A 26802-nucleotide genomic window follows, 5' to 3' on the forward strand; every position below is an offset into this window, starting at 1 on the left:
CTTTGTCAGACGGGAGGAATATCTAATTTAACATACTCAACCTATAAAGGATTGTATTTGTGTTTATAACAGCCGATATAATTAATATTTTCATTCATCATTATCTTCTGGAAAATTCACCTTAAAAAAACGTTATTTTCGTAAGTTGGCAATGAATGACGTCACGGAAACGATGGAGTTATTTTAATGTTGGTGTCATTGCTAAATTATTGGCGGCTCTATTTGTTGATGTCTTTGGTCTATGGTATTTGTATAACACAGATGGTATATGCACTATATAGTATATAGTAGTACTACTACTATTACAGCTCTATAAACCATAGACAATAAACCATATGACGTCATAAAACGTTCGATGACGGACATTTGATGGCGTATGCGAACGCACGTTTTTCGTTTTATTCAAATATCTAAAGTTTAAACTTAGATATCTCCCTTGGTTCCCTACAGATTTCAAGAATGTTATCGATAGTCTTGTGATTTTTCATATTAATTTATTAGCCAATAATCCAACATCCTGACAAAGGCCTATTAATAAGTGTCAGGCGTCGTGGCGTAGTTGGGTAGACGTTCGACTGCGAAACTGGCGTCACGATTTCGATTCCCTCCAATTGCAAAATAAATTCAAGAAATATTTAAGTATATTCTATTAGTCTGGGTGTTTGTGATGCATTTTTCACATTTACCTTCTCTATCCTTACTATCCTACCTACAGACAAGCCTCTAAAAGTACAGGCTTTGCGGGTTATTATTCCTTTAAAAATAAAAATATATAACAAAATAACAAATGTATGTATAATATTACATATAAATGATATTATTATTATTTCTTTAATTTATTCGGCAGTCACTTTGTGGTAAAATCTATCCATTTTTAATTAATGTTTTACTTAGTAAATACCACTATTTCTATAGTGGTATTACTAAGTGATATTTGTATAGATAGTGGATATATGTATAAATAGTGGTATTTACTAAGTAAAACATTAATTAAAAATATTATTATTTCGTTGATGATGTTATTATTTTAAGTCTAGAAATTAGTTAAGCGGAATTTAATTTAAGAAACTCTCTCTCGATTAAATTATGTGTTTATTTTATAATAACTAACTAACTAACTAACTAACTAACCATCTTGCCGCTTCCCCGCAAGGGTATGCAGGGAGAATAGAACGCCACACCACTCTGTCTTTGCATACATTCTTCGCCTCTTCCACGTTCATGCATCTCCTCATACATACCCGCCAATTATTACGACTCCTAACCTGACCACTTTCAAGTATTTGGCATACATGATCGTGCCATGTTTTTCTCGGTCTTCCTCTGCTCCTTTTTCCAATTACATTCGCCTCATAAATTTCTTTTATCGTTCTTTCCTCACTCATTGTTCTACATATCCAAATCTTTCTTAATAATATTATATCAATTTCCATCAATTCATACCATGAGAAAAAATATGGGTTTATGATGATACAAATAATTTAGACTGCAAATTTTCTAAATAACGTTTTCTTAGATGATAAAATTATTTAACAGGATATAGGGGGTAAGAAACAGGAGTATGGTAGTTGATAATAGAAGCAGAGGAAGACTGAGCTTCTTACCCCTGCGTGAAGCGGCGTGGTGGTTATTTAAAAAAAGGTACATTTGACAAGAATTGGCATTTTTCAATCCTTAATGTGTAAAACTGACTTATTGAGTTGCAAGTAATCCTATTTATCCGTGACTTGGTAGTGTGATCACAGGTAATCGAGAGTTTACTTGTATTGTACATCATGAATTGACAATCGTAAAAAAACTGTATGCTAGCGACATCTATTATTGAGTAGGAAGTACTAAGAGTCTACTTACAGGTTGACCAACATTCGAATATCTGTGTCATCGCTAAAAAAGTGGGACGAACCTTGTTTCATTAAATGCCAAAAGTGACAGCGTAGTCCCAGTTCGTGTCTAAGTGAGTTTAAGGTTATGAAAGTTTATTTTACAATAGTATTATCCTTTTGAGCGTTTGATATTCGTGGATAACTCAATATTTAATCAGTTCAAGATGTCTTCGAACGAAGTGAAACCCGTTAATGAGGACGATCTTAAAGATTTAAAAAGCAGAATGAAAATGATATCCGATGCTGACCCCGCTCAGTATCACAACGAATATTCCCTCAAACGATACTTAAGAGCCTTTAAAGATGTTGATAAGGCATTCCAAGTAAGTATTTATTAAAATTGTACGGATTATTTAAATCCCGATATGGTGATTCTCTGCCGAAAGAAAAATAAATATTCAAAGGACTCCAGCATATGGTTATCTCAAGTACTGGAAGTTGATAAGAATCTTATATGTTATTTATACCTCGGTTAGCTACATTTTTCTTACAAATAGTGAATTTCATTATATTGCTAATTTTGTTTTGTTTCACCTATATCATATTTTTTTTGGCATAAAAATATTTACAATTTAAAATGTACAATAATGTTTCCTTACTGTGTTTTCTCATGCTAAGGGTACATTTAACACTATTTGTTTAGTAAACTATTAGTTATTTTTCTCTCATGAATCATGCAATCTTGGATGACATTGCCGAATGATGTAATGTATTTAATTTCTGCACACCTCCATTATCCATTGAATAATACCTCTTTCATAAATAATCTGATTATTCAATGACTTTATGAATAACAGAAGTAGAGCTTTATTGCATATCACTTAAAGTTCCTCTTACCAAATGTGATATATTTTTTATTTTGTTAAATTTTTCTGCATTTTTGATATTGATCAATGTTAATTATTAAGTAATGTATCCAAAATAAAACAAAATTATTGGATGGAATTCCACTTTTATTTTAATATATACAATGATATATAATGTGACACGTTTCATCTTATTAAGACATTATCAAACCGAATTCTACCGACTGACTGCAGTTACAATAAATAATCTATCAATGTTTTCATACAGTAGGTATGTTATTGGTGGTTTGTGTGTATGTCTACATATATTACATCCAGTTTGAACTATGAAGCTTATGGTTGTTACCGACATTTTGTGGTGGTACTGTATAATAATAAAACAACAACTAAATATCTTTTTTCACTTTTATTTGACCAGCAATTTGAGTTTCGTTGTTTACGAAATCATACAATCCAGTGATATAATGTCGGTAACGACGAAACCCAGGCATACATTAAAAAAAATATTTATTCATGTGTTTTGTTGTCTTTTTATAGGCCATTTTGAAAACCAATAAGTGGAGAATTGAGTATGGCGTGGCAAGTTTAACGGAAGAATCCGAGGAAGTAAAGAAACACACTCTCGGGAAGAAAGGGAGAGTGCTGAGACATAGAGATATGCACGGAAGACCTGTAATATACATTCCAGCACGTAACCATAGTGTCAACGATAGAAATATTGATGAATTGACTAAATTTATCGTTTACTGCTTGGTAAGCATTATTTTTATCAATCTTTGTTTTTAATCTTTAAATACTTGCGCAGAATTCGATGGAGCATTATTTTTTTTTTAAAGCAATGCAGTGTATTAACACACTCCGGAACGGAAAGGTATTTCTACCCGTATAGGGTATTTTTACCCGGGAAGGATATTTTTAAGGCAGAAGAGAAGGAATTATCCAATGTTTTTATGTCTTAACTATATGTACCAAAATTCAACAGATGTCCCTATAAACCTTAAATATCGTAATTTAATAAGCAAAAACTAGTCTACCGCTACAGCGGTAATTTTTTGGTAATTGTGAAAACAGTCTCCTGCAAACGGTGATTGAAGGAATTAGGACCGTAAAATTCGCCTCCCGCATAAGAAGTGTGGATATAAAATATATTATATGTAAACTATTTATACAATAAATAATGATTATTATTTTGATAAATGTATACATCTTTTTTTTATTTTTAAACCCTTATCCGCACCCAATGGTGCATAGGGCACTGCGTCATATAAACGCAGTGTTATCTTGATCATTTACACATGAAAGAAAGGTGATCAGCCTTCCGCTTCAGGTACCAGTCCAGGGTAATATTGAATAAATATTACAGTGAAAAATCACTTATATTTATTTTACCCCCCTTGGGAATCGAACCCGGGACCTCCAGAACGGTAGCCGAGCGTGCTGACCATTACACTACGGAGGCGTATATATCTATATATGTATTTTATAAAAATGAAGTTTATATAGATTTTTTTAATAGTTTGAAAACCTAACCACCATTTGCTACCTGCTTTGGGTCTTGTTTAATGCATTTTCATACAACATGGCATTTTCTAATAACCTATCTACTGTGTTATAATGGGGTTACCTGTACCTAATGTATTTCTGAACTTTGAGTTGCCTTGGCAATATGTCACATCCAATAATATAAAGCCCACGAAATGATTGATGCCTTACTGTACAGTGTTCCAACTTTTATAGACATCACATTTAAAATGATTACAGGAAGAAGCGTGTAAAAAGTGTTTTGAAGAAGTGATTGACAATCTGTGCATTGTGTTTGATCTGGCCAACTTCAGCATGGGCTGTATGGACTACCAGATGATCAAGAACCTGATTTGGTTGCTGGGACGCCATTATCCCGAGAGACTGGGAGTCTGCTTGATCATCAATGCACCCACATTATTCTCCGGTTGCTGGACCGTAATTAAAGGATGGTAAGAAGAAATCGGCATAAGGCATTATAGATATGATTATTTTATAAATCTGTTTAATAATTAAGCAACAAAAAGGGATAAAAGTTTGAGTGGTTCTGATATGGGAAAAAAGGCTTTATAGAATGGTGTCACTCTATGTAAATACAGTTGAACCTCTTATAATGAGCATAATTCGTTCCAGCATCTTACTCGTTAAGCAAAACGTTTTTTCCCATAGGAATTAATGTAAAATACGATAATGCGTTCCATGCCGATTGAATACTCTTTTTTTTTTTACTAGCGCTTCTAAAAAAAAATACCTTTCAATTGTTTAGTAGTGTAATAACTTGGAATACAATTTAGATTAAAAAAAAAAATGTGAATAAAAATATGAATTTATGACAAATAATTAATCCTTTTTTACTAAAAAGCTGTCTTAAACGCATTTGTTTTTGCTGATGGTTCAAAATTTGAAAAAATGTGTCACAGCATTATCATTGAGTAAATTTGTAGCACGAATAGCCATCTCTTTATTAGGGTGAATCTTCTTAATGTACGATGCAACAGTTTCCCATGCTTTCCACATTTCTCTTATTGTGCTAGAAGTTTGTTGCTCTGCTACTTCATTCTCCTACATTAACCAGCTCTCCTCTATGATTTCTTGCTGTGAAACATGATGCAACTCCATAAGCTCTTCGGTGGCCAACTTTTGGCTGCGCTAATAACGAATTACTCATTTTGAGAGGTTCCACCTCTTCTCTTCCTCTTCTTCTCACCGCAGCTAAGTGTTGATCCATCCGAAATTCAGAGAACACTTTCCTAACACATAATTCATATAAATATGTGATATGTTTTATGCTGTAATTAAAATAGATTTCTTATTGTTCTAAAGACTCGCTTTATTTAGACACTTATAGCTCTTCCAATATTTAAAAACAACTCCCCTCAAATTAGCATAAACAATGTTTGGCCAGTTAAGTAACATACTGAAAGAAAAATTACTAAACAACTTAATGAAATTATAAATGTATTTGGATTTTTATGAATACAGTAATTTGTAAATTTGTAAGTCTGTCAATTTAAGTGTCTAAGTCAGACTTCCATATTCTTCTTCATCTTTGATGAGATGTCAAAAAATAATATGAAAATAACTCCTGTAATTGGAGATAATCCAGATTTTGTGAACAAATATTTGGACACACTCAAAATGTTGTAAATATGTATTATGGAATATGTGTGAAGTAATGTCTCCATTTTCCTTTTTAATTTTTTATTTTTTTTTACAGAAACGTAACCATAAAATCACCTGAACATTTATTGAACTCAAACTTGTCACAAGTCAAACACATTATAATAGATGAAATACCATCTCTCTGTGATTTATTTTTCATATCTCATAGCAATGAATTGATATTTTCACAATTTTAATGCCAATGCGTATTATTTATTAATTTTTCTGTAATCTTTTTCAGGTTGGATGAAAATACATCAAGTAAAGTGTACTTTGTGGCGTCAGAAATTGAGCTGTGTAATTACTTGATACCGGACATGTTGCCTACAGACATGTAAATTTATCATGTTATCCTCTGCACACTTGTATTGAACTGTGCTTTAGTTACCTTTTTTCATAAACACTAATGTGATTTTCATAGTTTTTGAGATGTGCCCATGGAAATTTATTTAACCCAGATGAGCCTTACTTTATTTGGGACAGAGGGTTCTTTATTTCTAATATTTATTCTCAAGCCTTCAAATATTTTATGAATAATTACTATACTACGGCCTTTTTTAGTCCCATAACAAACTTTGAAGTTGGAACTCATAGTGAAATGGTTCATAATCACTCTTTTTCATTTTTTTTGTGAAATTCTTTTATCAGACTCTGGATAATTTACCCTAAGGATGATCTCAATTTTAAATTAATCATCTATCGTTTACATACAATAGTAGTCGTATATCGTTTAAATACGGAGCAAGCTATATATGTATATATATTTCACTAATTTCTCGACTAATGGCGCCTCTGTCTATTACCAATCTATTAAATAAGAACAAGCATGTGAATAGAATCCACCAGCATTATATATCGGTCACTCCTTTCAAAAACGTCATAAATAAAAAATCGTCAATATTCAGTTGTGCATGTTTTCGGAATGCCCAGAAAATGTACTATATCCCAGCAAAAAAGGCATATTTTTAACTTAATATTTACCCGCTACAGGGCAGAAAGTGTTGTTTTTGCTTTTTGAAGAAAAGGTTTAATTATTTTTTTAAATATACTAAATATTTTTCAAATGAAGAAAAAAACCTTCAGGTTTTACCTAAAAAGATCTGTTGCACAGTAAAAAGTTCAATAAGTGGCTTGATATTTATTTTTAATACATTGTGTTATATTTTTAAACTTTAAAAACGTTCTCTTGAAAAATCAAGTTTTTTGATTTATGACGTTCTTGAAAGGAGTGAGCGATATGTATATAGAACTTTCAGAAATGAATGCAATATGGATGTTCAGTAATAGGCAAAATGGTTAATGTTACATATATGATCACTTAAGCCAGCCAAATGCCAGACCTCCATCTTCTTTTGTATATAAACGATAGATGTTTCATCTTGTTGAGTCGAGGCAACTATAGTAATTCTTTGGGTCTGGGCTTATCTGAGTTAAGTAAACCTTCAGAAGATTGATTTGTCGTAATATGTTTTACGAGTGAAAAGAGATTGGGTACTTTTGAAGATTTCTGAGATTTCTAATTGCCATTTAATATAATAGTTAATTTCTGTTGATGCGGTAAATGATAACCTTGACTTTTTGTAAATTGAAGTTTCAATTCACATAGGAACATATTGCGTAATAGTAAATAATATTTGAACTCTGCCTTTATTTAAATATAACGTACACACATCTTGCCTCACCGCATCAACTCCACCAGTACCTTTGTAGTATAAAACACTTAAGCTAAGAACTATGTAAGCTTAGGTTGTAATTATTGTATGGCTACTGTATTAGTTTAATCTGTTATTTAATGATGAAAAGAAGACATCCACATTTTTGTTTATTTTAAGATTTAAAAAATCCCAATGAGTTTCCTTGTATCATTTTTATTTTAAAGATCATCATTATGTAGTATGTATTTGTAATTCTTTTTAAATATATAAAATTAGGTCCAAATTTAAAAAAAATATAGCTGTATTACAACCCGTAACTTTCCTTTTCAAATTTCTTATTGCTATTAATTTAAATCAGTAACTTGGAATGAAATAATTATATTTTTTACAACAATATGTTATGAAAGTTTATATTACAATCTTTTTGTTATAAATTAATGGTATAATTAAAGTATTTATTAGTTTGGCGTTTAATTTGTAGAACTCCATTTTAATTCATGTATTAATTTTGAAATCAAACACAGATTTTTTGAGTCTAAGTTGCATTTTATTAAAAAACACATCAATATTTATACTATGGCGATTGTATCGCCGAGTTATGGTATTTTCACTCGAATGCATTCGTTTAAAAATGCCATAACTGGGCGAAACAATTGTCATCGTATAAATTTTTATGTGTTTTTTTTAATAAAATACAACTAAGTAGACTCAAAAAGCCAGTGTTTGATTTTAAAATTAATACATATACTAAAATTAAATTAACTTACCATCACGCCACTTTTCTACAGGGGTAGGCAGAGAGAATAGAACACCATACCACTCTGTCTTTGCATACATTATTTGCCTCTTCTACATTCATGCATCTCCTCATACATACCCGCCGATTATTTCGACTCCTAACCTGACCGCTTTCAAGTATTTGGCATACCTGATTGTGCCGAGTTCTCGGTCTACCTCTGCTCCTTACATAATAAGTCCAAACACTTACTTTTCATCACAATGGTAGAATTAATATCTATGAATATACTACATTGCGATGTTCTTTAGCTATCTGAATCTAGAAACATTAATTCCTATACTAAATTTATCATTTTATCTATATTTTATTAATATTTTTTTTATATTTTATAACTGTTACTTTGCTGACCTATTAGTATTATTTCTTAATCCTAGACCATGGGACTTGTTTCCATGTACCTTAATTCGGGACTATCGTAAAATGTACGATGACAGAAAAAAAACTCACATTTTACAAAAAACGTTTACTAAAAACATTTTAAAAGGGTGCAACACGTTTTTTGAGAACTTTATATAAAAAATGAACATAAAATTAAGATGCATGCTAGTCATCACTACATTCTTGACATGTGTTGCATCGATGTTCCCCACAAATTGGATGTCCGTCGTAAATTTTATGAATGCCTCGTTATAAGGTTAAGTGACTTGATTTAAAAATAAATAGTATTATGCTTTAAATTCACTATTAAAAGAACTGTACTTAAAAGTACTGGGTAAGATATATTTTGAAATCAATAAAACTCATTCTGTTTTGAATATTGAAAGCATTAACTTTGTGGATCATCTTGATATATTATTTCGAGAAATAAAAACACTTTGTGTTCTGATCCACTCACATTTTTATTAACCAACTAGTTTCGTCAACAACCTGTTGCCCTCATCAGGGTTACATTTATTACTAACTATTAGTAATAAATGTAACCCTGAAGAGGGCAACAGGTTGTTGCCGAAACTAGTTTGTTAATAAAAATGTGAGTGGATCAGAACACAAAGTATTTTTATTTCTCAAAATAATAAAACTCATTCTGTTTATTTACCATTTCAATTAGTAAATATGTACTTGTATTTTTTAATTGAAATGAGTGTTTTTTTTAATGCCAATTTTTATTACATTCCAAGATCAATAGTATTAATTTTTTTATAATAAGGAATATTTTAAACACTAACTTTATGATTTTCCATATTACATATAACTTCAATAAATAACTTTATTATAGAATCACTACACTTATATTTTGAAGGATGTACGATTGTGATTTAAAAAAAAAAAAATCATAATTGCCTACAAATAGTTACATGATTATTCAATATTGATAAATGGTTATTTGGACTAATCCTAAAAAAAAACTAACTAACCATCACGCCGCTTCCCCGCAGGGGTAGGCAGAGAGAATAGAGCGCCACACCACTCTGTCCTTGCAAACATTCTTCGCCTCTTCCACGCTCATGCATCTCCTCATACATACCCGCCGATTGTTACGACTCCTAACCTGACCACTTTCAAGTATTTGGCATACCTGATCGTGCCATGTTTTTCTCGGTCTTCCTCTGCTTCTTTTCCCGCTAACATTCGCCTCATAAATTTGTTTTACCGTTCTGTCCTCACTCATTCGTTCTACATGTCCAAACCATCTCAACACACCTCTCTTAATTTTATCGATAACGCTTATCTCAGCTTTGCATTCCTTCCTTATTTCACTATTCGTACATCTATCATACATCGTTTTGTCGCACATTCTTCTGAGAGATCGCATTTCGACTGCATATAATTGGACTAATCCTTAACTGAATATAACTTTAAATACAGTCGTAAATATTCGTACCCATATTCTGAATTACTTTTTCATATTCATCGTATTGTAGCTTATTTTTTTATATTATTTCTTGACATCTCATCAAAGATGAAGAAGAATATGGAAGTCTGTCTTATTGTATCTTGTTTTGAAATAAACGGATTATTCCTAATGTATTTAGAGGAATCAGAAATGGTAATTCAATTGATTGGTAAATCCATACTTCATTATTAGATATTAATGTTCAGTATTAATTAGTTTTGAGGTAGAAGCGGTTTGTTTTAAAACCGGTCGATGTTATGAAAAAGACATGTAGTGATTTTATAACGAAGTTATTTTTAAAGTTTCAAGTATTTTGTTCAAAATTTCTTACTGTAATACTTTTTTTTTACGCCAAGGAGTACATTTTTTTTGGATATCCAGAGAATAATTTTAAAAAGTAGACTGAAAGTAATTTTTTCGGCTGTCCGCTGTGTTTTTACAGGATTTACATGTTAACATATTCCACTGTCTATATTGCTCGGGTATTAGTTGTAGCCAGTCTAAAAATGCGGTCTCTTTTAACTATAACTAGATTTGAAATGATATACATATATAATTATATTATGTGTTTGAAAACCAACTCCCAAGACCAGGAGCTAATGTGTTCAAATAGTAAACATAAGGAAAAGCATTAGTAATCATAAAATTATTTGTTTTTATTTGTATATATTAACTAAACTCCAAATATCTTTACAAACCAAATTATCCTTAGACAATGTCTCTACCTATTAATAATATACAATTTATTTAAAATATGTTCAAATAAGTTAATTTTATAATATTTTAAATTGGACCAATATACTGAAGGAATCTTTCTTATTTATATATATATATATATATATATATATATATATATATATATATATATATATATATATATATATATATATATGTATATATATATATATATATATATATATATATATATATATATATATATATATATATATATATACATATATATATATATATATATATATATATATATATATATATATATATATATATAAATCTTAAATATTCAGGTCACTAGCTAAAAAAGAAATAAATGAAAAAAACAGATAAGGATAAAAAAAAGTTTACTCTGAATCCTGTTATTACGACACTTGCACCCGGAATTAATACTGCATTTTAGATTTCTCTCTTTGTATTTATAGAAATAAAAATCATAGTTGAATCCTTCAATCTTTCCTATCTATTTACTTTTTTATCTTTCTATAAAAATAGTACTTAATCTTGTGATTTAAAAAAAATGTTATTAGTAAAAAATCCAAGATGACATTTGTTTTATTAATTATGAGAAATTATGAAAGTAGTAATCCTCTTTATTGAAAATGTATTTGTCAACCTGTTTTATTTAACTCGATTCAATGTTTTTATAACAAACACTATTTAAAAATGTATGCACATGGTAAAACCTTCAATATATGGACTTGACATGGGTACTAATTAATCCGTATAATAATTAATGAAAAATAAAATTAATTAAAAATCTCTTATTGAATTATAACGTCGCATACCTAATCCTATGTAACATAGTTGTGCATAATATGTAACCGTATAATTCCTTTTTTTAATTTTATTTTTCCATTTGAATGTGAATACTTTTACCATTCCACATGTCTTTATAAACATATGTTTAAAAAAATATTATTTTAAATACATAATAATAATCTCATACATTCTGTTCTGCAAAATATGAAATATTTTGTCTTTTATTTGCCATTTTCACAAGTACCTATTTATTATAGTGTTATTTTTATAATTATTATAATGTACTCTTAATGCTAATTTAAAACAAATAAACTAAGATGTAGCAACATCACGGCTTTCCAAAAGATAAGCACATATCCTGCCCAAATTTTTTTTGTACTATTTTCCATTCTAATTCAATAAAAGGATTTTTTAGAAACCCAATTATGTATTTGCAAAAAAAAAAGAATGTTGAGTCCAAAATATATATTATCTAGAATCACATTCTCTTTGAAAATTATGGATTTGTATAAACATATTGAAATAATGTAATAATATGTAATTCATTAGTAAAAAATTGTTCATGAGCAAAAAAAAAAAAACCAACATATAAATCATCAAAAATAAGGCACAAATTTTCCTTCTCCGAATAAAATAGCCATGTGAGGTCTTCGGTTTTGCTTTGAGGCATCTGAAACATAATCTAGCCAATTGTAAAGAAGAGCATTATAATTTCTCTGTTAAATAATTTCATGATATGCACGAATCAATAAATCTGTATTTTTTAATTGTTACGATTGTAATGTCTTGGGAGAATTTTTAATTATCATTATATCTTTGGAGCTAAAACTCCTAAAACTTGTTTGAATTTTGTTTTGTATGCGGAGTCGTCTTGTCAGCTTCTCCAATCCCGGGGAAAGCCATTCACTAGAGCAAGCGTGGCCAACCCGCGGCGCCCTTAAGTGCGCCTCGCGGTCATGTATGAAGAATATATTTTTAAACCAGCGTACACTGTTTGATACATCATATATCGGTAGTGTAATGGCAAAGGGGTATATCTGTCAAATTTTTCATTTTCTAAATTTGTTCCACAAAATGTCTAAAATAGTGTATTCCATAATCTAGGAAAAGGATATAGCTGTAGTTGGAATACTTATTTAGTTTTTTTAAATATATGTACATATGCCATCCGAAAAAAATATTTAATACACAAGTTTGTTTTTGAAAATTAGTCTGAGACAGATATACCCCTTTGCCTTTACACTACCAATATATGTGATACACTGTTTGATACATCAAAAAAATTTATGCGCTCAAGTATTATCTATGAGCCAAGTCACGCATATTGTTATAAAAACAGTGAACTATATAAAAATGTTTATTACCATACAAATACATTTTTTGTTGGTTCAATGTGTGTTCACATCTGGTCGCAGTAATGTTTTTTTTCACAATCACCCTGATTGTACTTTTTGTTACTTCTGCATTCAAATTATTTACAATACTTGCAAAAAATTAGTAAGTATGAAATATGTTGTTATAAAAAAAATTAATTGCTTTTTTATATGTCTGTATGCGGCCCTTGGGAAAATTTTAGGTCATCGATGCGGCCCGGGGTGCAATTTGGGTTGACCAGGCCTGTATTAGAGGGTAAAAACAATAATAATACATAATATGCATTAGAGTAATAGCCACAGAAAAAAAATCTATATGATAAATCTATGGATTTATTGTCATTTTTAACAGATATTCTGTTACGTAATCGATGTCACACTTAAATCAGTGTAATTTCGTAATGATTCTTCAGAAATTACAAATCCGCCTCCGTAGTGTAATGGTCAGCGTGTTTAGCTACCATGCTGGAGGTCCCGGGTTCGATTCCCAGGGGGGTTGAAAATAAATATTAGTAATTTCACACTGTTATATTTATTTAATATTACCCTGGACTGGTTCCTGAAGCGCAAGAGTGATCACCTTGCCTTCATGTAAGTAATGATCAAGATAACACTGCGTCAATTCGATGCAGTGCCCTATGCACCATTGGGTGCGGATAAGGGTTATAATTTAAAAAAATATTAATTATGACAAAACACATACTGAACAAGCAGAATTTATTAACATATGGACAACATAGTGTGGTACCCTTAAAACTTGTTAAGCCCCAGACAACATCTCTCCAGTGTGTACTGCTAAGACGACACTTCTTGCAATATAATAGAATTTATGTACAAAACCTACGCTAACCAAATATAAATCTTATTTAACCAGATAATAATAAGGCAAGTTAGTTGATAATGTTTGGGTTACAATTTTCTTTGTGTAAAGTGTGAATTTTTTCAGTTACAAATAGGAGAAATTTAAGTATAAAAGTTGTAATAAATTTAAATGTGTGCATGTATGTATGTTCAAAATTATTTGATGTTGTTTTAAATGGAGTAAAGTGTAATAAATATTAGGTATATATATAATGCATAATGCACGTCGCTCACTGAAAGCTGCTAAAACTTGACGGTTCTAATTTCAATAGCAAATTGGGTGTACTTAATTCAAATCCTTCAAAGTTTAATTAATTTCAGTCATAAGTTATTACAAATATGTAACTGAAAAATTATTGATACAATTATTTAAGATAACTAAATAAATACATATAAATAAATGCAAAGAATAAACGGGGACATTTAACCAATTTTAGTTTGGTCCATACATTCATACGTATTTTTGATAAATTTGCTGCAAATGATTTTTCATTATTGGCACAAATATAGCACATTAAAAAAATACAAATATCAATATTCACATAATATTTGAGAATTTACATGGCCAAATGTGATGTTGCCATAATTGCTTCGTGGTAGTGATGATAACTTAACACCACGTATAAATAAATAAAATAATTCTCATTCGTTTCTCATGTGTGTGATTATAATCCAGGATTCGGATCTCACATACTAATATAAGAGTTTCTGCTTAATAAAAAGCTTCTTTACATCTCACCAATAGATGTCTCTAGTGAAGTTCTAGTGATTCATGAACAAGGTTTCTAAATTGGTTCATATATATAGAACTTCCAAGAATTTGAGTAGTGTGGTTGTCAATAATGGGTAGAATTGGTGAATGTTACACGTGTGTAAAGGGATCACTTAAACCAGCCTATGACGGTCGTAAGCCCTGTAAATGCCCAGACTTCCATATTCTTCTTCATCTTTGATGAGATATCAAAAAGTAATATGAAAATAACTCCTGTAATTGGAGATAATCCAGGTTTTGTGAACAAGTATTTGGACACACTCAAAATGTTGTAAATAAAATAAGTTTATTTTTATTTTAACAAGATAATTCTAGACTATTCCAAATGCGTCATTTACATAATGCTATCAATTTATTTTTAACAGACAGTTAATCAAGGAAGAATATAATGATGCTAAATAAAATGCCAAAATGTGTTTTATTCCCTTGTTGCAAAATTTATCAAAATGCGCAAAAAATGATGGACTTATCCCTAAAATAACCGATGTACACCAAAATTTTATTGCTTCTTGCATCATTTGTATAAAAAAAACCTGGATGCAGCCTTTATATTGGTATAAATCTACCTCTAAGAGACTTGCATTAAAAAAATAGGCAATAAATTAAGTAAATTTTTATTTATGAGCTTTAAGTTCAAATTATTCAAGATAAAATGCAAAATCATCTTGAACATGTTAATTTACTGTGGTACATATGTATCGTGAAAATTTTTCAAAACAATGTAACGTTGCTGAGTTCAAATCAGTAAAAATATAATTGAAAAAAAAAAATTCTAAAATACTAAACCAATATGATTTAATCAAACTGTGAAAATCATACCTAGATCTAGATTTTTTTATTGCCATAGCTGAATAGATAATACATATTACAAAGATTCCAATTTTATGATGTACTGTTACTGTGAAACGTTACGATGTGAAAATTGTATTTTAATAAATTACACCAATCACCTTGGCGTTGTATCAGCATCACCTCAATATCGTTCAGGCGATAAGTGTGTGATAACTTTTGTAGTTTCAAGAAAAACTGCAGTTTAAAAAATCATATCATTGCAGCTAAACCAGTAAATTATAAACCTAGATTTAAAATTCTTGTTTAAATTACATATTTAATAAAGTTATTGTTTTTAATGGGTATTATCTTTTTATTATTAACAGATTTACCTCAGATATTGTATGCATTGTCATACATTCATATTTATATATTGTGTAAACTATGTACTTTTAATTTGTAAATTGCAAAAATGGCTACAGATCGATTCCGCTGTTGAAAAAATAATTTATGATACTGCACACTGATAGTTTATATTTAAATAATAATAATTTGATAATATATAAATTCCTGTGTCCATTATTAACATGCTTTGTTTTAATTGATAACTTTTGATCTAGATTTGTTAACCAGCTCCATTTTTGCAAAAAACTGTATAAATTAATATAGCACTTTATGTTTTGTTCAAAGAAATAAATAATTTTTGTCATTGGCATGATTTTTTGTTATTACATTATTCTTTTATTGCATATTGAGATTATCAAAGTGATATTTGTTAATATGTATTTTAGTATGTATATTTTTTTTTAAATGCTTACATAAATTAGCAAGTTTCCTATTTTATTTTGTTTTTAAATATCCATAGTAAATATATAAAATATTTTATAGATTTTTTGCTAAATCTGTTTAATGAATAAAAGTAGCGGTTAAAAATATCAAAAAGATACATAAGTCCTATTTTGACATAACTTGATACACTCAATAAGGGCCTTTTAGTGCATTAGTACACAATATTTTCTTCATGGGTTACAATATTTTTGATGATTGGTTTGCTTCTTTCATAGTCAGTCTCCACCCGTTTCTATCCTCGGCTCGTCTCTTACACTTGACATACCTGCTACAATGTATATTGGAGATAACTTGGTCCATACAGTCTCTTCTATGATACATAAATATGTAAATTTAAAATACCAAAAACTAAATATGTATATTCTTGTAAAAGCAATAACTCCGATGCGAATTTCATAAAATATTGTGTTATTGAAAAATAAATGTTTAAATAAAATTAGTAACTTTGTACCGAAATTGTAACTTTAGTTTGTTTCCCATATAACTCGAAGTACAAGGTGGTATTTGAATAAAACGCACAGTTTTTTTTTCTATTTTTATTTATTCTCATCTTCAAAGCTCACAATGCATGACGGAATAAAAAGTTGACTGCATAATAAACATACTTCACATTTACACTTCATATACATAATATTAACATAAACCTTCTTCACACGGATAATAAATACAAAAGAATAGGAAAAAAAGAGTATTAAACGAATGGAACAAATCCACAAAAACAAACCGCTATTCCACCGGGTTCTATCTTGTTAAAAAATTCACTGGTTCTTACAAATTAGTGTTATGTAAAGCGATAAGTATTTACATAATGCACAATTCGATATTCGATCTGTTAAAATAATTATATACACACACTTGGACTATACCCAGTGAAAGTAGCTAAAATATAAGAATCCGAGAAGTACAGGATTTGTCCGAGTGATATAGGAATGATTACAGACTAAATCACATGCTATATTGAAGCGATCCGTGTAATTTTTGATATATTAATTCCAGCCAATTCCTTCGCTTATCCGCAGTTATAAAGATTACAAAATGCTAGTTAAAGTAAAAATAAAAAGGTTACTAACCATTGGTCTTTCATAATTCTTTAGGTTCACACCGAATAGCACTCCGTTCCTGAACACCGTAAGCACTAAGCACTCACCTAAGTACACATCGAATCGTATTCCAAACTACACATAAGCTGGCTTAAAGGTTACGTTCAGAGGCTGTAGAAAAGAATGTATAATAAAAATACAGTAATATGTATAAATGCACCAATCTGTAGAAGTCTAAACACTATGTACATAAAACTATCAATAAATACACAAACAGAGCCTAAATATCCAAGGTTTTACATTCTAGGTATAAATACATAACATACAAATATATTAAATGGGTAATACATATTTGCCTATGACTATGCAATTCCGAAATCTACCTACTTACATAAACTTATTCAAATGGTTATTGAAAAATCAAATTACTTCCCAAATTATACAAAATTGTTATTACTTATTTACATTTCAATACAAAGTTATTTCAGACTCGTTTTAGAAGCTTTCATTGTTCGTATTTAGTTTGTAATAAAAAAAGTTTACCATTAAATTTTGTATTGTGAGATGACGTGAAGGTGAGGTTTCCAGAGTATATACAGATAAACGCATGGGTCGCTTTAATGAATCATATCAACCAAAGGAGATTTGTCAAACATCTATTAAATTACAAAACTTTATCTATATGGCCTCACGCGTCCTGTAGACAGCCCTAGCTCATTATTTTATTACCCTGTGAATAACCTTACACATTACAACCTTTTACACCCAACATTCTTTTCAAAACGATGAACGATTTTGTTTATATTTTTTATTGTTTGATTAAAAAGTAGAAAAAAGCAGTAGAATAGTCGTTATTATAAGTTCGTAATGGTAACAAAATGATATTACGTAATGGATAAATTAATATTTAAAAATATTAATGTAATGGTACCACGCTGCTTCGATAAAAATAAAATAAAGATAAAAGGAATTTTCAGCATTATAAACAGGTTTTCACAGCCGTTCCTAGTTATCTCGTAATAATTATGAATTTGACTTTGTTGCCTTTCATTAAAAATACAAAATGGCAATCTCAATCTCGCACAAAGAAAAAGATACAAATATAATCTAAATAATTACAACTATAGACTTCTAGAAAGTGGAAAAGGTCCTACTATATTCCTAATGATATAGATTGACATTGATAGCTTTAGAATGAAAATACAAATATATTTTTCAATTGAGGTGTTTACTTGAAAAAATAGTTCACATAAATCTCATTGTCACATTAGCAGTGAATAACACACGCAATCTTGCACAGTTATGCTCCTTCTACCACTCATTCCTTCTCCATTTCATTTCCTATATAGCTGTAATGACCTTACGAGCTTCTTGACTCGCTCAAGAATCTGGAGCGCAGGACTGGTCCCTGACCATGTAATGGACACCGCATTGATAATGCAGTGCTTTATGCACCATCAGGAAGAAGGTTCAGACATACTGTATATTGATTAGTTTTGGAGTATGCTAGCCTTGTAAGTAAATACCTCAATTTACATCCATTTCATATACAAAAAAATATACATATATATTTATAATTGTGATTACTCATCGTGGATATGAAATAAATATTTAAAATAATCTCATAAATTAGACATAGTAAATTTATTAACATATTACAGATTATTAAATGTTTTCAGATCCTGAAGGAATGTATTTCTAGAAGTTTTCAAAGCATCAGATGAAATGGTACTTATATAGCTCTAATCTAAACTGGCGTGTAATTCAAACCACCATTTTCGAGAATGCTAAAAACTATCAGATCAAAATAAACTAAATTATTCGATGCTCGATCGATCGACAGCGATAATTTCCATAATAAAAAAACACTTAAATCAACATCCCATCTTATGTTAAACATTAATCACATTATCACCATTTCGCTTGATAAAAATAAAAATAATTACACTAGACACACAGCTATATTATCTACTATATACATTACACAATTATGAGACTTCCTTTTTACACATTATAAGAAAAATACGGTAATAATGTCGAGTCGTAAATTAATCAGTTCGAGGATAAAGTAGAAAGAAAGGAATGTACATATGCATGTGATTACTGAGATAACTCCGTTTATGGAAGGAGCAGAATTGAAAGATTCAAAATAGGCTATTACATATCACTATAGACCAATACCAGTTTTAACATTCTCTATAAAAAGTGAACTTGATAGGTCGATATCATCTCGTAAATTGGAATGGACTTATATGTAAATGTTTTTTGTAAAATTACAATCAACGTCTTCGTATAAAATTCAAATTTACAAAAAATGCTCGAAGTGATATAAAATTTTATGTATGTATTTTATGATATATTTATGTAGTAGAATGGTATTCCATTCTCCACTCAGAGTTGGAATTAGAATCACATAGATCACACTCATTACCCATATAAACATTATGTGTGAGTCTTAACTCAAAATCTCTTGGAAATTGGATATTGCAGATAAAATTGAATCATGTTGCTCTGCATGGTGCTATTATGGAAAATTTAACCTTGCAATTTTTCAATTTAATTTGTTTAGAAATAATACATAATGAATTGAATAATTTAGAAGTCCGCCTCCGTGGTGTAATGGTTAGCGTGTTTAGCTACCGTACGGAAGGTCCCGGGTTCGATTCCTAGGGGAGGGGGGATGAAAATAAATATTAGTGATTTTACTCTCTAATGTTTATTTAACATTACTCAGGGCAAGGTGATCACTGGTGCTAGTGCCTGAAGCACAGGATCACCTTGCCTTCATGCAAGTAACGATCAAGATAACACTGTGTCAATATGATGCAGTGCCCTATGCACCGTTGGGTGCGGATAAGGGTCGAGATGAGAGAAATAATACAAAAAACATTGTATAATGCCGTATTACAGAAAATATCCACAGAAAGCTACGTTATTTTATATTCCAATTAGCGTCGTCTAGAATGGGGAGAATCATTTCTTTTTGGCGTTCTCGGCTACGAGCTTGCAGATGTCGAGTATCCAGGGGGGCTGGAAGGGCTGGGGGGGCTGGGGGGGCTGCGGGGGCTGGCGGGGCGCGGAGGGGTCCCGGGCGGGCGAGGGGGCCTTGCGCGCGCGCGGGAGCGTGGTGCGCGCGGGCGCCTCGCGCCCCGCCAGGCAGTGCGCGACGAGCTCGCGCAGCAGCGCCGACTCGGTGGAGTACTGCGTCAGCAGGCGCAGCAGCGTCTCCCGGTGCGCGCGGGACAACGCGTCCGGGGGGCGCTCCTTGGGGGAGGGCGGGGAGGGCCCGGGGGCGGAGGAGCCTGATGCCAGTCAGTCGGCGAGTAGCCCCTGCGACACCGTCAGCAGCTGATCCTTGAGCACCCGGAACGAGGGTCTCTCCTCGGGGTTGTGTGACCAGCACTTCCTCATTATCTGAAACAAACGAGCATTTTAAGTTTTTCCTTGTTTAAAGCACATTTTGCAATGAAACTTGTATGAACTTCCATGTTTAGTCACAAATATGAAGAGAACTCATAATCCATAAAGAGCTATTTAGGGAAAAAAGATGTACCCTTTTAATGAAAGGTTGCGGTTTGTGATAAAAATAATAATTTATTCATATGAGAGAAAGAAAAATCAAATAAAAAAATCTTTTAATGTGAAGATCTCATTTTTAATTTAAGCTTCACTTGGTATATACCACTGTTTCTAATTTAACCTCCCTACACATACGGTTTTTCTTCAAAATTCCGCACTAACCCGTATGACCTACAGGCATGAGAAAAGATATGTTCCAAAAATATTTAACGCGTTCCGGATACACTGACAAATTTTTGTCAGATTTCAAACCTGACAATATTTTGTGACAACAAACGTGATTTTTTCGCTTGTTTATAAAAAATGCCTGATAATAACCCGAAGGTATGGTGGTTAAGTAAAACTTAAATTAAAAATGGATAGATATTGTTAGAAAGAGACTGCCGAATCAATTAGTGAAATTAAAAATCTCAATCTCGAAAGTCTCGAAACTGCGGGCAGAAGAGCATCACACGCCATCGAACCTGCAACAGCAAACGCACGCTCACCATTTTTTTCAAACCGGGTGCGAACTAGTAAGATAACTTATCAAATGGCATTTGTTGCAGCTGATTGAAGGGTGAGACATCTATAAACTGATAAATTAGCAGTGTTTGTATTTTACTTTTTGGGGACAGCAGAAAATAGATGTGGGAATGAAAAAATTAAGAAAATTGAAAAATATATCTCGCTGCAGCATTTATTATTATTATAGTGTAAAGAAATATGTATGATATATCACTTTCACATATCGTAGTCATACAGGAGAAAGTGACCAGGTGTATTGTTTTACAAAAACATGATCATTGACTATTTGATATCTTACTAGCTTAATATTGCCCTGAAAGAATCCCAAAGCATTTTAAACTTGGAAGTATAATATATTGACTTGTTAAAAATGACTAACTGCATTGGTGTTTATTTTCTTGTCAAGCAAAAGTGACTTAAATGGCCCTCCTGAACATTTTACGTTTTGGTAGTTGGTCACTTTCTCCTGTACAACTACGATATGAATCAACAAGTATAATTTTTAAATATCCAATTACCTCATAGACTTCTTTGAAACAAGCTTTTGGTTTCTCTAGAACTATTCCTCGTTGCACACGATCCACAACTTCGGTATTCTTTAGTCTGCCATAAGGCATTTTACCACACGTAAACACTTCCCACATCAGAACACCTGAAACAGAGAACATTCTTAATAAATTATTCCAAATAAACTCAAAACAACAGTATATACTTACTGTAAAAATTACAAAATTTTGGTCCCCATAATTTGCCTGAAATTCTGAATTAAATTTTAATGAATAAAAAAATTATTTTTTAACATCTCATTAAAAATGAAGAAGAATATGGAAGTCTGGGCATTTACGGGGCTGACGACCGTCAAAGGTTGGTTTAAGTGATCACTTTACACACGTGTAACATTCACCAATTCTACCCATTATTGACAACCACAATACTCAAATTCTTGGAAGTTCTATATATATAAATCAATTTTGAAACATTATTCTTGAATCACTAGAACTTCACTAGACACATCTATTGGTGAGATGAAACGAAGCTTTTTATTGAGTAGAAACTCTTTTATTAGTATGTGAGGTCCGAATCCTGGATTATAATCACACACATGAGAAACGCCAGAAAATATCATTTTCATTTTTATTATTTAAGCTATTTAATTTGATTTTATGTTGTAAATAAAAAAAATAATGCGGAGTAATAAAGGTGAAAATAAGTAAATTGTTCCTCTACCTGAGCTGCCAGCTCTAACTATTTATCATATTGGCGCCCGTAAATACTCAATGTAACATCAAAGAAAATAATCGAGATTTCAACAAACTTTCAATAAATTCCTAAGAAATGCAAAACAAGAAAATAAAATCATAAAAACTGGGGCAAAAAAAGAATCTCAATCAATAATATATTAAAATTACTGATTTCATTCACTTTTTTTATTATTTTGTCAACAAAATATAATAAATTACCAAGTATCAAGTACCAGTTTGTATGTGAAAGATGCATGATTTACTTTTCTCAAATGTACTTATTCAAAATGTCTTAGTACTAATTATCTTAGTACTAAATCTTCTCGGTATTTCTCTACGGCGTTGAAAGCCAACTACGAACTCTCACTCAAGCTACCAAAAAGAAGATTGAAGCATTCGAAATGTGAAGGTATAGAAGAACGGTCATATTATCGTAGTTTGAGAGAGTTCCAAACCAAGATAAATATAACATGGAAAGAAAATATATATCCTAGCTTAAAAATTGGAACTGAGCACTTTTAATATATATAAAACCCTTATCCGCACCCCAATGGTGCATAGGGCACTGCTTTATATAAACGCAGTGTTATCTTGATCGTCTACACATGAAGGAAAGGTGATCAGCCCCCCGCTTCAGGACCAGTCCAGGGTAATATTGAATAAATATTACAGTGAAAAAAAAATCACTTATATTTATTTGACCCCCCTGGGAATCGAACCCGGGACCTCCAGAACGGTAGCCGAGCGTGCTGACCATTACACTACGGAGGCGAACGATAGCACTTTTACTGTAGCGCTAAGTCGTTGTTTAGAGCTACAGACAACGTAAAAATTGCTATGATATTCAACCTTCAATGTAGAGTAGAAGTATTTCAATGTATTTCTTCCGCAATAAAAGGTCTTTGAATTTTGGTCCCTTAAATATCGAATTAATATTTTTGAAGCTATAATACACCGTAATAGTAATTTATTACACTTATGATGAAGTGATTGACTGTTAAAACACATTGTTTGCGGTAAACGCTTAAAGCGTCTTTTATGTACTGTTGGTAGAGAACGAGAGACGCCTTAAAGTGTTCTATTTGCTTACTTTTGGTAGAGCCGAGAGATGCCAAAAAACATTATACGGATGGGAATTGGGTTTGCAGTTATTTGTGATAATTATACTGAGAGTCGGGCTGTAGACTGTCTGAGTATAATTTGCTTCAGGGTTGATGTGTTTAGCTCAGAGGACAGAATGGTGGATGTTGGAAATGGCGCAGAGTGCACTCACCGTAAGCCCAGATGTCGGACTTGGAGGAGAAGCGGGTGTAGTTGAGCACCTCGGGGGGCGCCCACTTGATGGGGAACTTGGTGCCCCCGGAGCTGGTGTATTGGTCGTCCAGCACGTAGCGCGCCAGCCCGAAGTCGGCCACCTTCACCACGTTCTCCCAGCCCACCAGGCAGTTGCGCGCCGCCAGGTCTCGGTGGATGTAGTTGTGCCTCTCCAGGTAGGCCATGCCCTTGCAAACCTACAAAAGTAATAGGAAAGGTTCATTTACTAGCTCTTTACCCGCAGCTGGCACGCAGTCTGTGCCACCTTCGATAATGCACACCGCAGGTTTGGCACCCAGTGTGTGACAGCAAAAGAAGAAACTCAAAGAAATTGAAATTATTTAAATAACTGGGTCGGCAGTTCTTCGTGGTAATATCTATCAATTTTTAATTTATATTTCACTTAACAATGACGTAAAAATCCTAACAATTATTAATACGAAAAGTAATAAACTGTAACATTTTGAAACAATAGAAATTCATAAAAATAAAAATAATGATAAACTCATAATTGACAATGTCTAAAGCCTCCCCCCTATTGTCCATACTCCCACTAGTAAATAATTTTTAAAAATATATAAAAATAACAGCTTCTACCACCTCTTCATCCTTCAACATCCCAAGGAGACAATTCTAATTTGGACTTAGCTTAACATATGATGTCTGAAAATTATGTGGAATGCATCAAAACACATGTCACAGTAGGTTTAAAGAAATAGTGGTATTTACTGAGAGAAATTACAATAAAAGAAATTTAAATTAGTGTAAAATTCTATTTTTCTCTTCTTCAACTGCACTTAATAGGCACTGCATTGCATCAACAAAGTGTTAACTTGATCATTAATTACATAAATGCAAAAGTAATCAGATCTACACTTCCAGATCCCAGTCTAGAATGACATTAAATAACTATTAAAATGAAAAATTACTCTTACTACTGAAGATTGATCTCGACATTAAAATTGTATTTGAAAATTCAATATTCCAAAACCTCACTATATTTATAATAAAATAATAATCAGGATATTACGTTACCTGTATGCACATGTCGAGAAGCATTCCAACATTTCCAGAGAGGGTGTTCTCGTGTCGTCTCAAGTAGTTGAGTAATGATCCATGCTTCATGTATTCAGTGACTATAAATATTGGTCTGTGTTTGCTACAAACTCCGTACAGCTGTACCAAATTCTGGTGCTGAAGCTTGCTGCAAATACAAATAAGCGATGCTATAATCTGACACAACTCTCCATTCTTCAGGCCATTGACTGCGGGACATTCTAAATAAAACTATGGACATTGTTTCGATGACACGATAATGTTATTCGACTGAAAAGCTGAAAATGGCTATCCAAACATTGATTATTGTGTCATCTTTATCTATATATTTACCATAGAACGGGGCTACTTGAACTTTGATGTGTTACTTGAGCCCAGTACAAAAAAAAAATTAGATCGTGGTATCAATTGAAGTATCGTGACAATAAGTGTCACCTGTCAGAGAAACAATGAATCATGTCGATACGTTCATTATTGTAGACCAAATACAGATTTAATATTTTTTTTTGTACTGGGCTCAAGTAACACATTAAAGTTCAAGTAGCCCTGTTCTATGGTAAATATAAGGATGAAGATAATGTATAGATACCATTTTCAGCTTTTCAGTCGAATTTCCTATTTAGGCAATGTTCAAAATTCCAGCTAATGAGTTACGAAAATCTGAATTTATGCTGGCAGTGATCCTCCCGAGATAAGATCAACGAGTGTGACTGATTGATTAATTTAAAAATTAAATTAAATTTTAATATGTTTGGCAAAAATTACTATTCAAGGGTTACCTGCCTGAAAGTGAAATTGTATTAGTTATGTAGTTTGCATTATACTTACGTCATAACTTTAGCTTCCTCGATGAAATCATCTTCGGACATGGTTCCTTCCTTCATCATCTTGACAGCGGTGTCCATACAGCCTCGCCAGCGCCCTCGGCGCACAACTCCAAACTGTCCAGACCCCAATTCCTCGTGTAGAACTAATTCCGATGGGTCTATTTCCCATTTATCTGAAATCAAATAATATATCATCAATAGTTTCAACATTAATGGTCGAAATATCAGTATGAAACCCATTCGCTTAAATTGATATTATGAGTTTCGAGATATATTTATCTCTTCATCGGGACAATCACTACATCAGAACGGATGAATCGTGCCATATATGACTTCTATCACACATTCTGAGGTCTAATTGGTATCTTTGATTGTTGTCTCCGTATGTAATAGAGAGTAACATTCACATAGGACAAGTGTGAGTATCTCACTACCCTCAAAACTAAATCCGCATCTTGTCAATTCCGCAAGACCCATTCTTGCAAGATGTTATGGCTACCACGTATTTATGCATTTCAGAAACCTTATGTTGCGGGACTGTGTACATATTTGTGCATTTCAGAAACCTTATGTTGGGATAGTGTGCACATTTTGGTGCATTTCAAAAACCTTATGTTGGGGCGGTGTGCACATTTTTGTGCATTTCGGTTACCGTTTAAATTCATTCACAGAAAAAATGTCTTATTTCTTGTCATGTTTGCTTTGCTGTGTAATAGACAGGTGTCAGTATAATACATTTGTTCGCCTCCGTAGTGTAATGGCCAGCACGCTTGGCTACCGTTCTGGAGGTCCTGGGTTCGATTCCCAGGGGGGGTAAAATATATATATGTGATTTTTTTCACTCTAATATTTAATAAATTTTACCCTGGACTGGTACCTGAAGCGGAGGGCTGATCACCTTTCCTTCATGTGTAACATCCTTATCAAGATAACACAGCGTTTATATGATGCGGTGCCT

The 26802-nt window shown here is 31.9% G+C and overlaps 2 protein-coding genes across 3 annotated transcripts in view; one reads left to right on the plus strand and one right to left on the minus strand.

The window, feature by feature from the left end:
- The first annotated feature begins 1914 nt into the window (after positions 1–1914).
- Positions 1915–7683, plus strand: LOC148309969 (uncharacterized). The gene is made up of 4 exons (XM_088259280.1): positions 1915–2206; positions 3227–3442; positions 4451–4662; positions 6114–7683. The coding sequence occupies exons 1-4, from the start codon at positions 2048–2050 to the stop codon at positions 6208–6210; spliced, it is 684 nt and encodes a 227-aa protein (XP_088115406.1). The 5' UTR covers positions 1915–2047; the 3' UTR covers positions 6211–7683.
- Positions 7684–20296: 12613 nt separating this feature from the next.
- Btk (tyrosine-protein kinase Btk29A) overlaps positions 20297–26802 on the minus strand; it is a 117260-nt gene continuing 110754 nt past the window's right edge. Inside the window, exons 11-15 of one of the 2 annotated variants that reach the window (XM_088259247.1) lie at positions 25846–26017; positions 24997–25165; positions 23921–24158; positions 21925–22058; positions 20297–20734 (exon numbers count right to left, since the gene is read on the minus strand). In XM_088259247.1, coding sequence (XP_088115373.1) covers positions 20633–20734; positions 21925–22058; positions 23921–24158; positions 24997–25165; positions 25846–26017 — 815 coding nt within the window. In that variant the 3' untranslated portion in view covers positions 20297–20632. The remainder of the gene's footprint in view (positions 20735–21924; positions 22059–23920; positions 24159–24996; positions 25166–25845; positions 26018–26802) is intronic. The other variant, XM_088259248.1, reaches the window with a different exon arrangement.

The sequence above is a fragment of the Brachycentrus maculatus genome, unplaced genomic scaffold (genome assembly GCF_059751285.1).
Source record: "Brachycentrus maculatus isolate JH-2025_06_01 unplaced genomic scaffold, ASM5975128v1 h1tg000115l, whole genome shotgun sequence".
In the NCBI taxonomy this organism is placed as follows: domain Eukaryota; kingdom Metazoa; phylum Arthropoda; class Insecta; order Trichoptera; family Brachycentridae; genus Brachycentrus; species Brachycentrus maculatus.